Source organism: Entelurus aequoreus, linkage group LG08 (genome assembly GCF_033978785.1).
Source record: "Entelurus aequoreus isolate RoL-2023_Sb linkage group LG08, RoL_Eaeq_v1.1, whole genome shotgun sequence".
NCBI lineage: Eukaryota > Metazoa > Chordata > Actinopteri > Syngnathiformes > Syngnathidae > Entelurus > Entelurus aequoreus.
The window spans coordinates 82,319,047-82,339,046 of NC_084738.1; the positions used below are offsets into that span (position 1 = coordinate 82,319,047).

The 20,000-nt window shown below is 37.7% G+C and overlaps 2 protein-coding genes across 5 annotated transcripts in view; both read right to left on the minus strand.

Moving 5' to 3' along the window:
- Positions 1-8,822, minus strand: part of s100z (S100 calcium binding protein Z) — a 37,630-nt gene extending 28,808 nt beyond the window's left edge. Inside the window, exons 1-3 of one of the 4 annotated variants that reach the window (XM_062055241.1) lie at positions 3,352-3,368; positions 889-954; positions 664-769 (exon numbers count right to left, since the gene is read on the minus strand). In XM_062055241.1, coding sequence (XP_061911225.1) covers positions 664-702 — 39 coding nt within the window. In that variant the 5' untranslated portion in view covers positions 703-769; positions 889-954; positions 3,352-3,368. Of the gene's footprint in view, positions 1-663; positions 830-888; positions 955-3,351; positions 3,369-8,632 lie in introns of those variants that run through there. The other 3 variants (XM_062055242.1, XM_062055240.1, XM_062055244.1) reach the window with 3 other exon arrangements.
- A 2,033-nt stretch (positions 8,823-10,855) lies between these two features.
- LOC133656455 (uncharacterized) overlaps positions 10,856-20,000 on the minus strand; it is a 15,612-nt gene continuing 6,467 nt past the window's right edge. Inside the window, exons 3-4 of the mRNA XM_062057536.1 lie at positions 13,998-14,032; positions 10,856-13,794 (exon numbers count right to left, since the gene is read on the minus strand). Of these exons, the coding sequence (XP_061913520.1) occupies positions 12,704-13,794; positions 13,998-14,032 (1,126 nt within the window). The 3' untranslated portion in view covers positions 10,856-12,703. The remainder of the gene's footprint in view (positions 13,795-13,997; positions 14,033-20,000) is intronic.

Here is a 20,000-nt window from a genome sequence, read left to right on the forward strand (position 1 = left end):
CATTATGGTGGTACTTGATGAATACTTAGGTCTACTACACTACTGTATTTTAATGTTGTCATTATGGTGGTACTTAATGAATACTTGGGTCTACTACACTACTGTATTTTAATGTTGTCATTATGGTGGTACTTGATGAATACTTAGGTCTACTACACTACTGTATTTTAATGTTGTCATTATGGTGGTACTTAATGAATACTTAGGTCTACCACACTACTGTATTTTAATGTTGTCATTATAGTGGTACTTAATGAATACTTAGGTCTACTACGCTACTGTATTTTAATGTTGTCATTATAGTGGTACTTAATGAATACTTAGGTCTACTACACTACTGTATTTTAATGTTGTCATTATGGTGGTACTTGATGAATACTTAGGTCTACTACACTACTGTATTTTAATGTTGTCATTATGGTGGTACTTAATGAATACTTAGGTCTACTACACTACTGTATTTTAATGTTGTCATTATGGTGGTAGTTAATGAATACTTAGGTCTACTACACTACTGTATTTTAATGTTGTCATTATGGTGGTACTTAATGAATACTTAGGTCTACTACACTACTATATTTTAATACTGTTTGTGCAGCTAAAGTCTGACAAAACAGGGTTTATAAACACGAGGTAACATGAAACTCTGCGACAATCATTTACCTTCTCAAAGCTGCTCCGCTTGACCCGGCGGCCTTTCATTCCAGGAGGCGGGGGAGGGTTCTTGAGGTGCAGGGTTCTGTGTTCCTTATCTCCAAGTAGACCAGGGCTGTCCAAACATTTCCCAAGCCAGTCCCACATGCAGACAAATGGAAAGATGTGGGGTCATGCTGATGTATGAAAGATGCAAACTCTAGTTCTAGTATAGTTGTAGGACACGTAATTTACTTGCCGCCATGGATTGCTGGTTTAGAAGTGTTTTTACACTGTGCTGCACGGCCTTGAAGACCTCACCTGTTTGTGGAACGTTCCAAAAGGTCCGATCAAGTGATATGTCGTGCGCACTTCACAGTACACAAAAACAGGCACCAATAAGTATGAAAAGTTGTTTGTGCCCCTTGTGTCTTTCGTTGCGCCCTACAAAGTGTTTATACTGTAAGTAAACGGTCTGTATTTAGATAGCGCTTTATTATAACCGTAATGATACATCACATTCACAGTTTTATATCATTTATATCAGGGGTGTCAAACTGGTTTTCATTGAGGGCCACATCGCAATTATGGTTGCTCCTCAGAGGGCCGATTTTTAACAATGAGTAATACATGCATATATATATATATATATATATATATATATATATATATATATATATATATATATATATATATATATATATATATATATATATATTTTTTTTTTTTTTTAAATTTATATATATAATACATATAATGCATTAACAATATTTTTTTTACATAAGCTGCAAAAAAAAAAAAAAGAATTAGCTTAAAAATTGGCAGCTAAGTCACCAGAATTTCACAGTAAAAGCAGCGTTTTTTTTTTACAGCATATAAAAAAATGGAATAAATGGAATGTAATGGAGAAACAATACCACTGTTTTTAGCGGTAAAATTCAAGCAACAGAGCTGCCAGTTTGTTTGTTTTTTACCGTAAAATCTTGTTGTTTCAATGTTTTTTTTAGATGTTTTAGTGTCTTACTGTATATGGGAAAAAAAACAGTACCAAAGTAGATTTTACGGTAAAGAAAAACTCAGTCGGCGAAATTTAACCGTAAAATCTTGTTTTAATGTTTTTTTGTTGTTTTTGTTTTTAATGTTTTATTGTCTTACTGTATATGGAAAAAAAACAGTACCAAAGTTGATTTGACAGTAAGAAAAAAAACTCAGTCGGCAAAATTTAACCGTAAAATCTTGATTTAATGTTGTTGTTTTTTTGGTGGTTTTTTTATGTTTTAGTGTCTTACTGTGTATGGAAAAAAAACAGTACCAAAAGTTGATTTTACAGTTAAAAAAACTCAGTCGGCAGAATTTAACCGTAAAATCTTGTTTTAATGTTGTGTTTTTTTTAAAATGTTTTAGTGTCTTACTGTGTATGGAAAAAAGACATTACCAAAGTTGATTTTACGGTAGAAAAAAAAGTCAGTTGGCGGAATTGCACCGTAAAATCTTGTTTTCATGTTTTTTTTGTTGTTTTTGTTTTTAATGTTTTAGTGTCTTACTGTATATGGGAAAAAAACAGTACCAAAGTTGATTTTACAGTAAAAAAAAAAAAACTCAGTCGGCGGAATTTAATCGTATAACCTTGTTTTAATGATTTTTTAATTTTTTTTTTTTTATGTTTTAGTGTCTTACTCTGTATGGAAAAAAAACAGCACCAAAGTTGATTTTACCGTTAAAAAAACTAAGTCGGCGAAATTTAACTGTAAAATCTTGTTGTTTTAATGTTTTTTTTGGTGTTTTTTAAAAATTGTTTTAGTGTCTTACTGTGTATGGAAAAAAACAGTACCAAAGTTGATTTTACGGTACAAAAAAAACTCAGTCGGCGGAATTTAACCGTAAAATCTTGATTTAATGTTGTTGTTTTTTTAATGTATTAGTGTCTTACTGTGTATGGAAAAAAAACAGCACCAAAGTTGATTTTACAGTTAAAAAAACTAAGTCGGCGAAATTTAACTGTAAAATCTTGTTGTTTTAATGTTTTTTTTGGTGTTTTTTAAAAATTGTTTTAGTGTCTTACTGTGTATGGAAAAAAACAGTACCAAAGTTGATTTTACGGTAGAAAAAAAACTCAGTCGGCGGAATTTAACCGTAAAATCTTGATTTAATGTTGTTGTTTTTTTAATGTATTAGTGTCTTACTGTGTATGGAAAAAAAACAGTACTAAAAGTTGATTTTACAGTTAAAAAAAACTCAGTTAGCAGAATTTAACCGTAAATCTTGTTTTAATGTTGTGGGTTTTTTTTTAAAATGTTTTAGTGTCTTACTGTGTATGGAAAAAAACAGTACCAAAGTTGATTTTACGGTAGACAAAAAAGTCAGTCGGCGGAATTGCACCGTAAAATCTTGTTTTTAATGTTTTTTTTGTTTTTAATGTTTTAGTGTCTTACTGTATATGGAAAAAACAGTACCAAAGTTGTTTTTACAGTAAAAAAAAAACTCAGTCGGCGGAATTTAACCGTAAAATCTTGTTGTTTTAATGTTTTTTGTATGTGTTTTTTTAATGTTTTATTGTCTTACTGTATATGGGGAAAAAAACAGTACCAAAGCTTATTTTACAGTTAAAAAAAAAAAAAAAAACTCAATCGGCGGAATTTAACCGTAAAATCTTATCTGAGTGTGAGTACTTTTTGAGCAGATTTAAAATACACCCAAAGACAAAGTAAAAAGGTTCACCCTGCTGTTGGTTCGGTTGTACTCCTTGGTTAGGTTGACCATACGTCCTCTTTTCCCCGGACATGTCCTCTTTTGCGGGGGTGTCCGGGCGTTTTTTTTTAAATGCCTCAAATGTCCGGCATTTTGAATTAGGGTTGCGTGTATTTTCAATGTACGTCCAGAGTTAAAGGCCTACTGAAATGATTTTTTTAAATTTAAACGGGGATAGCAGATCTATTCTATGTGTCATACTTGATCATTTCGCGATATTGCCATATTTTTGCTGAAAGGATTTAGTATAGAACAACGACGATAAAGATTGCAACTTTTGGTATCTGATAAAAAAAAGGCTTGCCCCTACCGGAAGTAGCGTGACGTAGTCAGTTGAACATATACGCAAAGTTCCCTATTGTTTACAATGATGGCCGCATGAAGTGAGAGAGATTCGGACCGAGAAAGCGACAATTTCCCCATTAATTTGAGCGAGGATGAAAGATTTGTGGATGAGTAAAGTGCAAGTGAAGGACTAGTGGGGAGTTGAAGCGATTCAGATAGGGAAGATGCTGTGAGAGCCGGGGGTGACCTGATATTCAGCTGGGAATGACTACAACAGTAAATAAACACAAGACATATATATACTCTATTAGCCACAACACAACCAGGCTTATATTTAATATGCCACAAATTAATCCTGCATAATAACACCTGCGTGTTTGTTATGCTAGCTCCTAGCTCCTCTGCTAGCTCCTAGCTCCATAGAACACGCCAATACAATTCAAACACCTGATCAACACACACAATCACTCAGCCCAAAAGACCGTTCACCTAACCCAAGGTTCATAAAGCTTATATATTTTTAAAAAGTTACGTACGTGACGCGCACGTACGGTACGGTACGTGTTATGCTAGCTCCTAGCTCCATAGAACACGCCAATACAATTCAAACACCTGATCAACACACACAATCACTCAGCCCAAAAGACCGTTCACCTAACCCAAGGTTCATAAAGCTTATATATTTTTAAAAAGTTACGTACATACGCAAAAAAAAGTTGCGCACATACGGTCAAGCGATCAAATGTTTAGAAGCCAAAGCTGCATACTCACAGTAGCACGTCTGCGTCTTTGTCATCCAAATCAAAGTAATCCTGGTAAGAGTCTGTGTTGTCCCAGTTCTCTACAGGCGTCTGTGTATCGAAGTCAAAAGTCCTCCTGGTTAGAGTCTCTGTTATCCGAGTTCTTCCATCTTGACTGCATCTTTCGGGAATGTAAACAAAAAAGCGCCGGCTGTGTACTGTTGTGGCTGACTACGTTCGAAAAATACGCCCATTTCGCACCGACAACTTTCTTCTTTGCTTGCTCAGCTTCCTTCTTCATAATGCAATGAACATGATTGCAACAGATTCACGAACACAGATGTCCAGAATACTGTGGAATTATGAAATTAAAACAGAGCTTTTTCGTATTGGCTTCAATGTGGAAGGCATACCCGTGTTCGCCGGTCTACGTCACGCGCATACGTCATCCTCAGAGGCGTTTCGAACCGGAAGTTTAGCGGCAAATTTAAAATGTCACTTTATAACAGGGGTCTCAAACACGCGGCCCGCGGGCCAATTGTGGCCCGGGAGACGTTATTTTGCGGCCCCCACCTTAATATGAAAGTTTAATGTTAGTGCGGCCCGCGAGTTTTAAATGAATGGCGCTTGACAGCGTTGTGTGCGGAGCTGAAGAAATCTACCAATCACGTTGTGGTATGAGGCTCTCGACAATATCGAGGGCGTGCCGTGATGGCACTGTCATCAGTGTCCTCTAGAATCTGTCACCGCATCATCTTTTTCTCCATACTAACAGCGTGCCAGCCCAGACACATGTTGTATGAGGCTTCTAGAGACACACGCAGGTTATTGCAAGACATACTTGAGGAACAGCCATACATTTCACACTGAGGGTGGTCATATTTTATTTTATTTATATTTTAACACTGTTACAAATATGCGCCACACTGTGAACCCACACCAAACAAGAATGACAAACACATTTCGGGAGAACATCCGCACCTAAACACAACATAAACACAACAGAACAAATACCCAGAATCCTTTGCAGCCCTAACTCTTCCGGGCTACAAAAACACCCCCGCTACCCCTAACCCCGCCCAACTCAACCCCCCCCATCTCCCGAATTCGGAGGTCTCAAGGTTGGCAAGTATGCATTGATGTCACTTGCGTAATGCAAGCAGAGAAACATTTTGCCGCTTTTCTATGACACACGCTCTTCCTTCCTCCCTCCCTGCCTCCCTCCCTCGCCCGCCTGCTCGCTCCCGCCCCCGTTGTAAACAGTCCGGGCGGGGAAGACGAGGACTCCGCCGAAGGAGCGAGCGACAATACAAAAGTGTGGTGCACTGGACCCCAGCGCTGATACAGACGTGGTGATGTTAACCCGTTCGGGGCTAATTGTGCTACCGTAACTGTAAACTCCACCCCCCACCCTCCTCCCGTTGGCTCCAGACAGAGACGATTTTTGATGCAATATTTCTTTCACAGGGGCACCCCGACGTGTCTTATTTCATTTCATTTCATTTTTATTTATCTCCTTCATTGATGTGCATCTTTGATCGATAGACAATTATACCTCAATTTTTAAATTATACATTTACACACCAATGCCTGAGAAGGAGCAGGATGAAGAAAAATCTTATATTTTTCTGCCCCCTTCAACATAGTACGTAGTCTTACTTAATGATATCATATAAACAAACAATTACATCCAAATATAACGAAAACAAACAAAAAAACACAAGAAGTGCAAAACTTCATGATGTACAAAAAGAACAAAAAAAACAAAATAAGTAGTATACACCTCACAGGATGATACAAAACAAATACAAAACTAGGCAAAAAATAAGTAAAATAATAAATATAAAGCAAAATGTAAACAGTTATGGCTGTCCATATGATCTCATTGTTCTGTCCTTATATATTTTTTCAATTGGAATATATTTTTACAATCTTTTATCTCATTGTAAAGAGAATTCCATAGTTTAACCCCCACCACTGATATACACATTTGTTTTAAAGTTGTCCTTGAATACTGATGTTGGAAATGACCTTTTCTTCTATGCTCTTCATTCTCAGAAGTGATGACAAACATTTTTTGTAAATTTGCTGGTAATGTTTTACTTTTAGCCTTAAACATGACACATAATGTCTGTAACTTTACTAGCTCCTGTAATTTCAATAAACCCGAATTAATAAATAATATGTTAGTGTGTTTTAAGTAATCTACTTTATGAATAATCCTTATAGCTCTTTTCTGTAGTTGATACAGAGAAAGTTGCGTTGCACAAGGAATACAATTTGAAACGTCATTATACAACTAGACATACTGAGGAGTATGCAAAATACCAGGGAGATGAGAGAGTGAACCGGGTTGCAAATTTTAAAACCAGTCTACTGAGGCAACAAGATTTCGTCAAGAAAGCAAGCGAAAAGAGCGATGCAGCAGTCAAAGCTAGCTACATGGTGAGTGAGATGGTTGCTAGGGCGGGAAAGCCATTCAAAGGAGGTGAATTCATTAAAAAGTGCATGTTAGATTTTTTTTAAGAAATCTTTTCTTGCGGCCCAGCCTCACCCAGTTTCTGCATCCAGTGGCCCCCAGGTAAATTGAGTTTGAGACCCCTGCTTTATAAGTTAACCCGGCCGTATTGGCATGTGTTATAATGTTAAGATTTCATCATTGATATATAAACTATCAGACTGCGTGGTCGCTAGTAGTGGGTTTCAGTAGGCCTTTAAGTTAAGAAGGGGTTAAAAAAAAAACTGAAGGTGCGCTCACGTAGCAACATTCGTGAGGGAGGGGCAGAGACACGAGCGAGAGAGCTAGTGAGTGAAGACTCGACTCACGGATGATTTGCTGGAAAAGTATTCGTGTTTTCGTCGTGGCCGTGACACATGGAAAGCAGAGTGCACTGTGTGCAAAGCAGGAACGTATGTATCTGTGGCAAATAAAGGGGCCAAAGATCTACAAGCCCATATCCACACTACAAAGCACACAACAGCAGTGCAGGGCGAGAGCTCCTCTGCTGTTTTTTGTTTAAAAAATTTAATTAACTTGTTTTGAGGCATTATTTATGTTTACATTATATACAAGAGGTTATTTTGAATATTTCTACCTTTGCAATTTTTTTTCCAAAACTGAGAATGTTACAGAATATAAGTGTGACTTATTTTGTTATACTGTCAACCAGTGTTGGCGTTAATGCACTTTTTGTGTCTTTTTAACGCATAGAAATCAGCAAGGATGCAGATTTTTTTTTTTTTAAACATTTTTTACCATTTGCGGCCCACAGCTAATGTTTTAAAGGCCCACGGCACATTCGCAAAATACTATTAAAACAAACAAAAACATAACAAAAGTGAAATAAAAAAGCTTAAAGGTCAAATGTAATTTAGAAAAAGGTGCAATGTTGACTAATAAAACAAAGCTGTTTTTTTTCTTCTTTCAAACGGTCATTGCTCAAAACATAATATTGAATCAAAATCAATGTTATTATGAATTATTGACCTATCCAAGGTTCCCATTACTTCACATCAAATATTACACTAAGAAAAATATTTTTGGTGGAAGATTTTGCCTATTTTGTGTGTTTGCCATAAAAAACATAGTTTTGTTTGACAAAAAAGGGCGGAAAACAAACAAAACAACATAAAAAAAACATTCTGAAATGAGGGATGGATGTGAAGTTGATGTAGACTCCAGAGATTTAAGCGTTAAATATAAAATGTATGTATGCCCTGGCACACCATTATTATCATTTCATGACCCAAGCAAAACACTTTTTACACTTTTATACTGAAATAAATACACCTACAACTTATTAAATAAAACATAGAAAAAACTAGCAGCAGTGGTAAAGTTTAGATCCATGAAGGAAAGAAGAAAGTGAAAGAATGTCTATAACTGAATACATTTACATATGTATACACATTTGTTTTCTTTTGTATTATCTTTTTTAATGAATGAAGTAACGTTTATGACAACCTTTTTTCCAGAACACAATATAGAATGTGAGATATAGCAGGATAATGCATACATTTGTCATTTGTTTTCAAAACGCTTACAAAAAAGTGGGACCCCAAAAATGTACTGTGGGACCCCATTTTTATGACTTGATGGGGTCCCTGGGACCCCATTTTGAAAATTCTTAGCGCCAACACTGCTGTCAACAGAGGAGAAAAAATGCTCTATTTACAAAAAAATATTATTTATAAAGCAAGTTCGAGTATCATTGGCAAATGTTCACCTAGTCCCGGCCTTGGCGTGCTGCCCGCCTTGGTGTCCTCTTTTTGGGATTTCAGAATATGGTCAGCCTATCCTTGGTCGTCGAAGCTAAGTGCTATCTTCATATTTTGTCTGCTTCTAAATAGTTCACAGCCTTCTTTAGCACTTCTCCAACCCATTTTGTACTTTTATCGAATTAACAAAGCCTTCGCTGTCTGTGTTTCACCGCTACCCTTTCAGCTAGCTCGCTGCTAAGCTAACGGAGCTAAGCTAACGGAGCTAAGCTAGCTCCGGTTCAAAGCCCACCACCAGCAGAGTGACGTCGTAACTTTAGATGCCACACTTGCTATGAAGGTTCATTTGTGTCTTAATTACGAAACCTTATGTAACTGAATTTTTTTTTTCCATTAAATTTTGCTGACAATTTTATCTGGAGAAAAAAAGTCAGCAAAATGTGTAGGTTTTAACAATTTTTTGTATATATATTAAGGTTGTACTGGTATAGTATCGTGGTACTAATGAATCAAAAACGGTACTATAGCCTGTATGAAAAGTACCGGTTCCCCATTTTTTAAATTAAAAAATAATATTGCTGTTTTTACGAGCAGAGGAGCATGTTCGGCAGCGCACATACACGGAGTACTTACAAGCAGACACAGTGTGTAGACAGAAAAGGGAGAACGGACGCATTTTGGCTTAAAAAGTAAAAATAAAGGTGACGTTATAACACTGAAACGCTCTCAGGAAGAGCTGCTTTAAGACATGGCTAGCTAGCTAGCAGCGAACATCCATCCGCATTCTGCAGTGTTTTAGCTACTTCTCAATCACTAATCCTCGCCTCAATGGCGACGAAAAAAGTAAGTTTCTTACAATTATCGTTATCGCTGGAGGACGAGGAATAGCTAAACAAGCTTCACTACACACCGTAGGATACAATAGATCACCGGCGTCACAATATAAACAAACGCCATCAGTGGATCTACACCTGACATCCACTGTAATGATACCAAGTACAAGAGCGTATCTAGTCGATACTACTATGATTACATCAATATTTTTTTATCGTTGCAAAATCTTTTTTCCTTTTTTTTTTAAATTCATATACAGGTAATGTTTATAAACATGGACACATGAGGACTTTCAATATGACCAATGTATGATCCTGTAACGACTTGGTATCGGATCGATACCTAAATTTGTGGTATCATCCAAAACTAATGTAAAGTAGCCAAACAATAGAAGAATAAGTGATTATGACATTTTAACAGAAGTGTAGACAGAACATATTGAAATGGAAAATAAGCAGATATTAACATTAAATGAACAAGTGGATTAATTATCCATTTTTACAGTTTGTCCCTCATAATGTTGACAAAATAATAGAATGGGGAATGACACAATATGTTACTGCATACGTCAGCAGACTAATTAGGAGCCTTTGTTTGTTTACTTACTACTAAAAGACAAGTTGTCTAGTATGTTCACTATTTTATTTAAGGACAAACTTGCAATAATAAACATATGTTTCATGTACCCTAAGATTTTTTTGTTAAAATAAAGCCAATAATGCAATTTTTTGTGGTCCCCCTTATTTAGAAACGAATGAAAAGTATCGAAATTTGGTACCGGTACTAAAATATTGGTATCGGGACAACCCTACTATACACATAAATTCAGTGTAAAAAAAAAAAAAAGCTTTAGTAATAAAGACATTAACCTCAATATTTTCTAACGTTAGCCGTATTGAGCTAACTAGCCCAGTTTGCAGCAGCCCTAAGCGGCCTCCAGGCTACGGTGAGCCACATTTAGCTTGTTAGCTCGTTCTACACCACAGTTTACCGGCCATCGCAGGCTAAAATTCAGGGTCCATGGCACAATCGCGTTAAAGAGAATATATCGCGTTCTATTTATCAAAATTTTAGTGTACCGTGATCATTTTGGTGACAATAACCATGTGGAGACGTTTTCAATCCCTATTTTTAAAATAAAGACTCTTAAAAACGTAAATTTTTACTTTCACAATGTGCCTAGCTCTGTAAACACCCTTGAAGTGGAGCCTTCCTTGAAAGTGACTTTGAGAAGCAACATTCCGTGAATTCCTGGCATTTCCATGCGGGCCAGCCAGGCCCTAATTCGCCCGGTCAGGCACGAGAGAACTTGAATGCAGCACATTTGTTTTGTATGTTTTAGCATTTATTTAGCAAAACAACATACTGTAACACTTAAAAAAATGTTTTATCTGTACATGAACCCAAAACACTAATGTGGATAATGAGGTTAAAAGTTTGCAGGAACGTGCCGAGGTTTCACTCTTAGTTCTCTACTCTCCTGAGTGTTCCAAAAGCTGAAGTCCATCTCCAGAGTTTGGGTCTCGTTGGACATCGGTTTGTTAAAAACACATTCATCGGCTCTTGGGCATTGAAAAATTAGCCGACCTGCTGACAACAGTAGAGGTATCCCGGTTGTAATCGGACAGATTGACCACAGTGTCCTCCCAATGGGTTCCCTAGCAAGAGCTGCTCTGCATGTTCTCAGAGTCCACGTAGGCCAGCCAGGACCTCATTCACCCAGTGAGTCACTAGAGAACGTTTGTTTTTACATTTTAGCATTTATTTAGCAAAACAACATACCGTAACACTTAAAAACATGTTATCTGTACATGAACCAAAATGCTAATGTGGATAATGAGGTTAAAAGTTTGCAGGAACGTGCCAAGGTTTTAGTCTTAGTTCTCTATGTTCCTGAGTGTTCCAAAAGCTGAAGTCCATCTCCAGAGTTTGGTCTTGTTGGACATCGGTTTGTTAAAAAACAAATTCATCGGCTCTCAGCCATTGAAAAATTAGCCGACTTGCTGACAACAGTAGATGTACCTTAGCGCTACATTGCGGATGGATTTGTCCTTTTACCGAATTAAACCAGCACCTGTGAGGAAGTAAGTCCATGTTCTCCTGGTGAATAAGACTTTCTGTAGAAAACATCCAGAAAGTGTTTGTTTTTAGGTTTAAATATGATCCGTGTTGCCTTGGCCTGAACTCTTTGTAGGTATCCCGGTTGTAATTGGACGGATTGACCACCGTGTCCTCCCAATGGGTTCCCTAGCAAGAGCTGCTCTGCGTGTTCTCGGAGTCCACGTAGGCCAGCCAGGACCTCATTCACCCAGTGAGTCACTAGAGAACATTTGCTTTTAATTTTTAGCATTTATTTAGCAAAACAAAATACTATAAAACTTAAAAAATGTTTTATCTGTACATGAACCCAAAACACTAATGTGAATAATGAGGTTAAAAGTTTGCAGGAACGTGCCGAGGTTTCACTCTTAGTTCTCTACTTTCCTGAGTATTCCAGAAGCTGAAGTCCATCTCCAGAGTTTGGTCTTGTTGGTTAAAAAACATTCATCGGCTCTCAGGCATTGAAAAATTAGCTGACAACAGTAGAGGTATCCCGGTTGTAATCGGACGGATTGACCACCGTGTCCTCCCAATGGGTTCCCTAGCAAGAGCTGCTCTGCGTGTTACCGGAGTCCATGCAGGTCAGCCAGGACCTCAGTCACCCAGTGAGTCACTAGACAATGTTTGTTATTTAATTTTTAGCATTTATTTAGCAAAACCACATACTGTAACATTTAAATTTTTTTTTATCTGTACATGAACCCAAAACACTAATGTGAATAAAGAGGTTCAAAGTTTGCAGGAACGTGCCAAGGTTTTAGTCTTAGTTCTCTATTTTCCTGAGTGTTCCAAAAGCTGAAGTCCATCTCCAGTTTGGTCTTGTTGGACATCGGTTTGTTAAAAAACACATTCATCGGCTCTCAGCCATTGAAAAATTAGCCGACCTGCTGACAACAGTAGATGTACCTTAGCGCTACATTGCGGATGGATTTGTCCTTTTACCGAATGAAACCAGCACCCGTGAGGAAGTAAGTCCATGTTCTCCTGGTGAATAAGACTTTCTTTGGAAAACATCCAGAAAGAGATTTTTTTAGGTTTAAATATCATCCGCGTAGCCATGGCCTCAAGTCTTTGGTTCCGTGACATTTGAAGGTATCCCGGTTGTAATCGGACGGATTGACCACTGTGTCCTCGCAATAGGTTGGCTAGCAAGAGCTGCTCTGCGTTCCCCCAGCGTCCGACACGTAGGTCTTGCTTTTTCTGGAGTAGTTCATGGAGCTGAAGGAGACCCTCATGCGCTCCACCGTCCGGCTGCTCCTGCACAGCAGCGTGTTCTTCACGTGGTTGCGGAAGTCCTCGGAGACATAGTAGTAGATGAACGGGTCCAGCACGCTGTTGAGGCTGGCGAGGCACAGCGTGGTCACGTAGAAGCCGTAGCCGTTGTTGGCCACGCCGTCCTTCAGCAGCGAGTAGTGCACCACCAGCATGATGTTGCTCGGCACGAAGCACACCAGGAAGGTGACCAGCACCACGGCGATCAGGACCACCGCCCGCTTGCGGTTCTTTCCCGTCGCGTTGCCCTCCGTGTTCCTCCCCAGGGCCTTCAGGAGCAGGACGTAGGCCACCACGATGACCGCGCACGACACCGGGAACACCACCAGGCCCATGAAGATGAAGTAGAAGAAAGGCAGCCGCACCGACGGGTAGGGGTCCAGCGGGTCCAGGATGATGTTGACGTCGTGGCAGGTGGTGATGCCGGGCTCTCGGAGCCGGGCCGTGTGCTGGTACAGGTAGAGCGGTGTGGTGCTGAGCCAGATGAAGACCCAGACGGCCACGCAGACCCCGACGGCCACCTTGTTGTTCCTCCTCTGATGGGAGAGCGGGTGCACCACCACCCAGTAGCGCTGCACGCTCAGGCAGGCGATGAAGAGGATGGAGCAGTACATGTTCCCGTAGAAGAAGCCCACCAGAACCTTGCACAGCGGCTCGCCGTAGGTCCAGTCGTTGCCGCCGAAATGGTAGGCGATCTTCAGCGGCGTCCAGATGACGAAGAGCAGGTCGGCCAGCGCCAGGTTGGCCATGTAGATGGAGGACGGGTGCTTCTTCTTGGTGCGGAACAGGAACACCCAGATGGCCATGGCGTTGGTGGGCAGGCCCACCACAAACACCACGATGTAGACCAGCGGCAGGAAGACGGTGGTAAGGCCGCTCTGCAGGGTCTCCGACGTGGCCCGCTCCACCACCACCAGATCAGAGTCCTGGGGGTCTTTCACCCCGACGAATCCGCGTCCTTTCCCTGGGCAACAATAAAAGCCAACATGAGGAAACATCAAGGAGGACATGTTCCACAATTAAGTTCTTCAGTCCTCAAAAGCTGTAATGGAAAAGGAACAACGTTTGGTAACTTAAGTGGTCGAAACCTGCACAGTACTGATGCAGTTCTAGTCCAGTTGGATTCCAATTCAAAACAGTACCTTGTAGAAACTGTGACTACCATACTGTCGCCCTTGGAGACCAGTTTAATCCAGAGGAGACTGAGGGCAGCAAGAGAGTGAAGGGGCGGGTAGCAACAATAAACTGCTGTAATCGCTAGCTAGCTTAAATGCTACCATGAATACGTATATAAATATGCATACATATATATGTATATAAATATGCATACGTATATATGTATATAAATATGCATATTATACATATATATGTATATAAATATGCATATTATATATATATATATATATATATATATATATATATATATATATATATACACACGCACACACACACATATACAAATATATACACATACATAAATATACACATTTCACACACAAACACGCATATATATGTATATAAATATATATATACATACTGTATGTATATAAATATGCATATATATATATACATATACACACACAAACACACGTATATATGTATATGAATATGTATATTCAGTAGTGCAGGATAAAAAAGTTACTGACTGTGGCAGGACACCCCTGCCTCTGTTTCACTTTATGTTGCTGGTAAATAATATGGTTGTAGTAGTAGGCTAAGGTTAAATTATTTAGTATGCACTAATTAAAGGTGCAGAGCTTTAAGAGACATTTTAGCTTTTATATTATATAAGATATATTTTTTGTAAGAACCACAATTAATAAATATATTTCAGTGAATAACTTATTGTTAAAATCTGTATATAAATATGTACATAAAGTGTTGTAATTATATTGTAAAATGGATGGATGGATGGACATTTAAAACAAAACTGTTATTAATAAGTATAATTTTTTTTAGCCTTTTTAGAGAAAATCATATCATTGTAGTAAATTATGCAAATTACTCGATGATGTCATGGTGACCACGCCCATAGCCACGCTATATATATATATATATATATATATATATATATATATATATATATATATATATACATACTGTATGTATATAAATATGCATATATATATATACATATACACACACAAACACACGTATATATGTATATGAATATGTATATACATATGCATATGTCTATAAATATGTATGTGTGTATATACAGGTATATGTATATAAATACACACACACACATATATACATACACACATATACATATATATATTAGGGCTGCAACAACTAATCGATTAAATCGATTAAAATCGATTATAAAAATAGTTGCCGATTAATTTAGTCATTGATTCGTTGGATCTATGCTATGCGCATGCGCAGAGGCTTTTTTTTTTATTTACATTTTTTATTTTTATTAATAAACCTTTATTTATAAACTGCAACATGTACAAACAGCTGAGAAACAATAATCAAAATAAGTATGGTGCCAGTATGCTGTTTTTTTTCAATAAAATACTGGAAAGGATATAAATGTAGTTTGTCTCTTTTATTCGATTATTAATCGAAGTAATAATCGACAGATTAATCGATTATCAAATTAATCGTTAGTTGCAGCCCTAATATATATATATATATATATACACATACATACTGTACACACACACACATTTCCTATATATATATATACACATATATATATATATATATATATATATATATATATATATATATATATATATATATATATATATATATATATATATATATATATATACACACACACTAGGGCTGGGCGATAAAACAATAACAATATATATCGCGATAGACATGTGATCAATATTGATGTAGATGCCCATATAGGCTGTTCAGATTTACTTTACAAAAGAGAAGTGTAGGATACTTCTCTTGTTGCCTTATTTGTATTTGACCACTACTGTTTTCTGTTTATTTGTTACTGACTGTGGCAGGACACCCCTGCCTCTGTTTCACTTTATGTTGCTGGTAAATAATATGGTTGTAGTAGTAGGCTGAGGTTAAATTATTTAGAATGCACTAATTAAAGGGGCAGAGCTTTAAGAGACATTTTAGCTTTTATATTATATAAGATATATTTTTTGTAATAACCACAATTAATAAATATATTTCAGTGAATAACTTATTGTTAAAATTTGTATATAAATATGTATATAAAGTGTTGTAATTATATTGTAAAATGGATGGATGGACATTTAAAACAAAACTGTTATTATTAATAAGTATAAATTTTTTGAGCCTTTTTAGAGAAAATCATATCATTGTAGTAAATTATGCAAATTACTCGATGATGTCATGGTGACCACGCCCATAGCCACGCTATATATTATATATATATATATATATATATATATATATATATATATATATATATATATATATATATATAAATATAATGGATATATAATTAATTAGTAATATAATTGGATATTTAGACTATGTGAAAATTTGAATCCGACATTATTTATTCCCGTGACAACCTCCTTAAAGTTTTGCAATCAACCAGAAATATCAAGCAGCTAAAATGCACCAAACATGGATCAATACCAAAGACTTTAGAAATGGGAGCCATTACCTCCCTGCTTGGCACTCAGCATCAAGGGATGGAATTGGGGGTTAAATCACCAAAAATGATTCCCGGGCGCGGCCACCGCTGCTGCCCATTGCTCCCCTCACCTCCCAGCGGGGTGATCAAGGGTGATGGGTCAAATGCAGAGAATAATTTCGCCACACCTAGTGTGTGTGTGACAATCATTGGTACTTTAACTTTTTAACTTTAAATGTGGAGAGTGTTTTGCATATTTTCCCATCATGCATTGCAGGGAATTTCATTGACTGTCATTTTGAATTATGTCTTGTGCTTTAAATAGAGTCCATAAAGTTCAGTGAGCAAATTATATTATACGTGACCTTATGTGTTCGTTGTTTGGATTGGGTCACATATGGCAATACTGTGCTAAATTTAGTGCATTAGCCTGAATTACTCACGTTGTCCATACAATTGCGACAAACTTGCAGCAAGTGTGCTATCATTAATGTAAAAATCAAGTAAGATACAGATTATTATTGGACTGGTGACGTCTCCTGGGCCCGCGGGACATAGTTTGGACACACCTGAACTTTTTTTGTGTGTGATTTATAGCTGCTTCGCCTCAAAACTACCTGCTAGGAAAAACATAATTAAACTAATATTTTAAATGTTTAAAAAAACAAACAAATGTAATTGTTTTCAGGTGTTTAAACTACAAATGTCAAGGTTGAATCCCTTTCAAAGTTGCTTTAAGCACTTTTACCAGGTCAACAAAGGTGAAGCAAGCCGAGATTTGAGCAGCCAAATCGTGTTAAAACGCCGGCAGCCATTTTTTTCTCTCCCTTCTAAACCCACAAAAGAAGAACTCACCTGCGCCGTCCGCGCCCCAAACGTGACAGAAGACGACCAAAAGAGGCCAAAAGCGAGCAAGGTCCATTTTTTTAAAAGTTAGTTTTTAGTCCGAGCGGCTCCGAAACCAAAATGTTGTGTGCGCGTCTCCGTCCGCGCCCAGAAACTATAAACATCCGCCAGCAAGTAGCAGGAATGACAGGCCACGCCCCGAGACTACCTGCCTGCCTGCCTGTGACGTCACCGGCCGGCCGCCGAGCTTGATGACGTCACAAAGAACGCCCGCCCCCCTCCAAATCAGTTCACTGTGGTATTTCCGATGTGGCGTTCACATTGCTCTATGATGACACGTTCAATGTCGCTAGGAAACCCAGAACGCTTTGTAAAAACGGCCATTTGTGCTGAAAAATAACATCTTATGACAAAAATGTTGGATTGTTTTGTTTTATCGTCCAAATGTTGACTTAATGTCATGACATGTTTGACGATGAGTTTACTTTACCATATGTAATATTGTTGTTAGCATTTTAGCTTCATGCTATCCATCCATCCATTTCTACCGCTTGTCCCTCATGCTAACTTGTCTGTTATAAATAACTAGTGCAAAATATTAAAAGGGGATTTTTTAATCACCAAAATATTCACAATACAACCCATAACTATTACCGCACACTTAAAACAGCTTGACATGCTAATAATGTTGTTAGCTTTTTTTTTTTAGCTTCGTGCAAACTAGTCTTATAAATTATAAATAACTAATGCAAAATATAAAAAGGCGACTCTTTATCACCAAAATATTCACTTAAAGTGACATAAACACATAACCCATAACTATTACCGCACATTTAAAACATGCTAATATTGTTAGCTCTTTTAGCTACGTTTTGACTAGCCTATTAGAATTTTAATTATTTTATGTACCAAAAAGAATATCACACAATTGTTCACCCAAGGCTACAATATATTCATAACCATACATAATTAAAAATGATTTTAATATAAGCTGATATTGTAATTAGCCTAGCTACATGCTAATTAGCCTACAGTTGACCATTACAAATAGTGCACCGCTACAAACTATTAAAGGATTTTTAATCATTTTATTAAAAATAAACTTCAACATGTTCACTTAAGGCCAGAGTGACATAAACACACACAATTAAAACCTTTGGGGGAAATGTCACTCTTAAATGTAAACGCTTTAACATCCACGCATGCTAACGTTGTGGCTAGTTTGTTTAGCTACACGTGCTAAGTATTAAAAACACCACACAGCTGCTAACCACAACTACAATAACGAATTTCAGTGAAAAATGATCAACTGAAAATGTGTATTGTATCTTTGTCCAAAAGTCCTGTATTTGGAGCTCCTTCTTTAGTGCAGTTGTACCTAATCTTCTGGCTCCTTAGCAAAACAACAACAACACAAACAAAATGTACACGACCACAAAACCTGACATTGTTGACATTCACCCGAACACGAAACGTACTTTACTGTCATTCAAAACGCGGATTTTCACAGACGTTACGGCACACCGATGAGAAATACGGTGAGCATAAAAAGGCTCAAAAGTTACGATACTGCGCAAATTCAGTAACTGGAGGGAGTGAGAGTACATTTTAAAAAGGACAACTCTGCGGATGCTAACATTGTGAGTGCTAACAGTGTTCATGCTAACAGTGTCAATGCAAAGACTGCCAATGCGAACACCGTCAATATGAACAATCCCAATGCTAACATCGCTTATGCTAACACCGTCAATGCGAACACCGCCAATGTTAACACTGCCAATGCTAACAAAGCTAATGCTAACAACGCTAATGCTAACACCGTCAATGTGAACACTCCCAATGCTAACAACACTAATGCTAATACCGTCAATGCAAACACTCCTAATGCTAACACCATCAATGCTAACAAAGCTAATGATAACAACGCTAATGCTAACACGTCAATGTGAACATTCCCAATGCTAACATCACTAGTGCTAACACCGTCGATGTAAACACTCCCGATGCTAACACCGTCAATGCAAACACTCCTAATGCTAACACCATCAATGCGAACACTGCCAATGCTAACAAAACTAATGCTAACAACGCTAATGCTAACACGTCAATGTGAACATTCCCAATGCTAACAACGCCAATGCTAACATCACTAGTGCTAACACGTCGATGTAAACACTCCCGATGCTAACAACGCTTTTAATGCTAATACCGTCAATGCAAACACTCCTAATGCTAACACCATCTATGCGAACACCGCCAATGTTAACAAAACTAATGCTAACAACACTAATGCTAACACCGTCAATGTGAACACTCCCAATGCTAACAACGCTAATGCTAACAGCATCAATGTGAACACTGCCAATGCGAACACTGCCAATGCTAACATAGCTAATGCTAACACCGTCAATGTGAACACTCCTAATGCTAACACTGCCAATGCGAACACTGCCAATGTTAACACTGCCAATGCAAACAATGCCAATGCTAACAATGCTAATTTCACTAATGGTAACACCGTCAATGTAAACAATGCCAATGCTAACAAAACTAATGCTAACAACACTAATGCTAACACCGTCAATGTGAACACTCCCAATGCTAACAAAGCTAATGCTAACAACGCTAATGCTAACAGCGTCAATGTGAACACTGCCAATGCGAACACTGCCAATGCTGACAACGCCAATGCTAACAACGCCAATGCTAACAATGCTAATGCTAACACTCCTAATGCT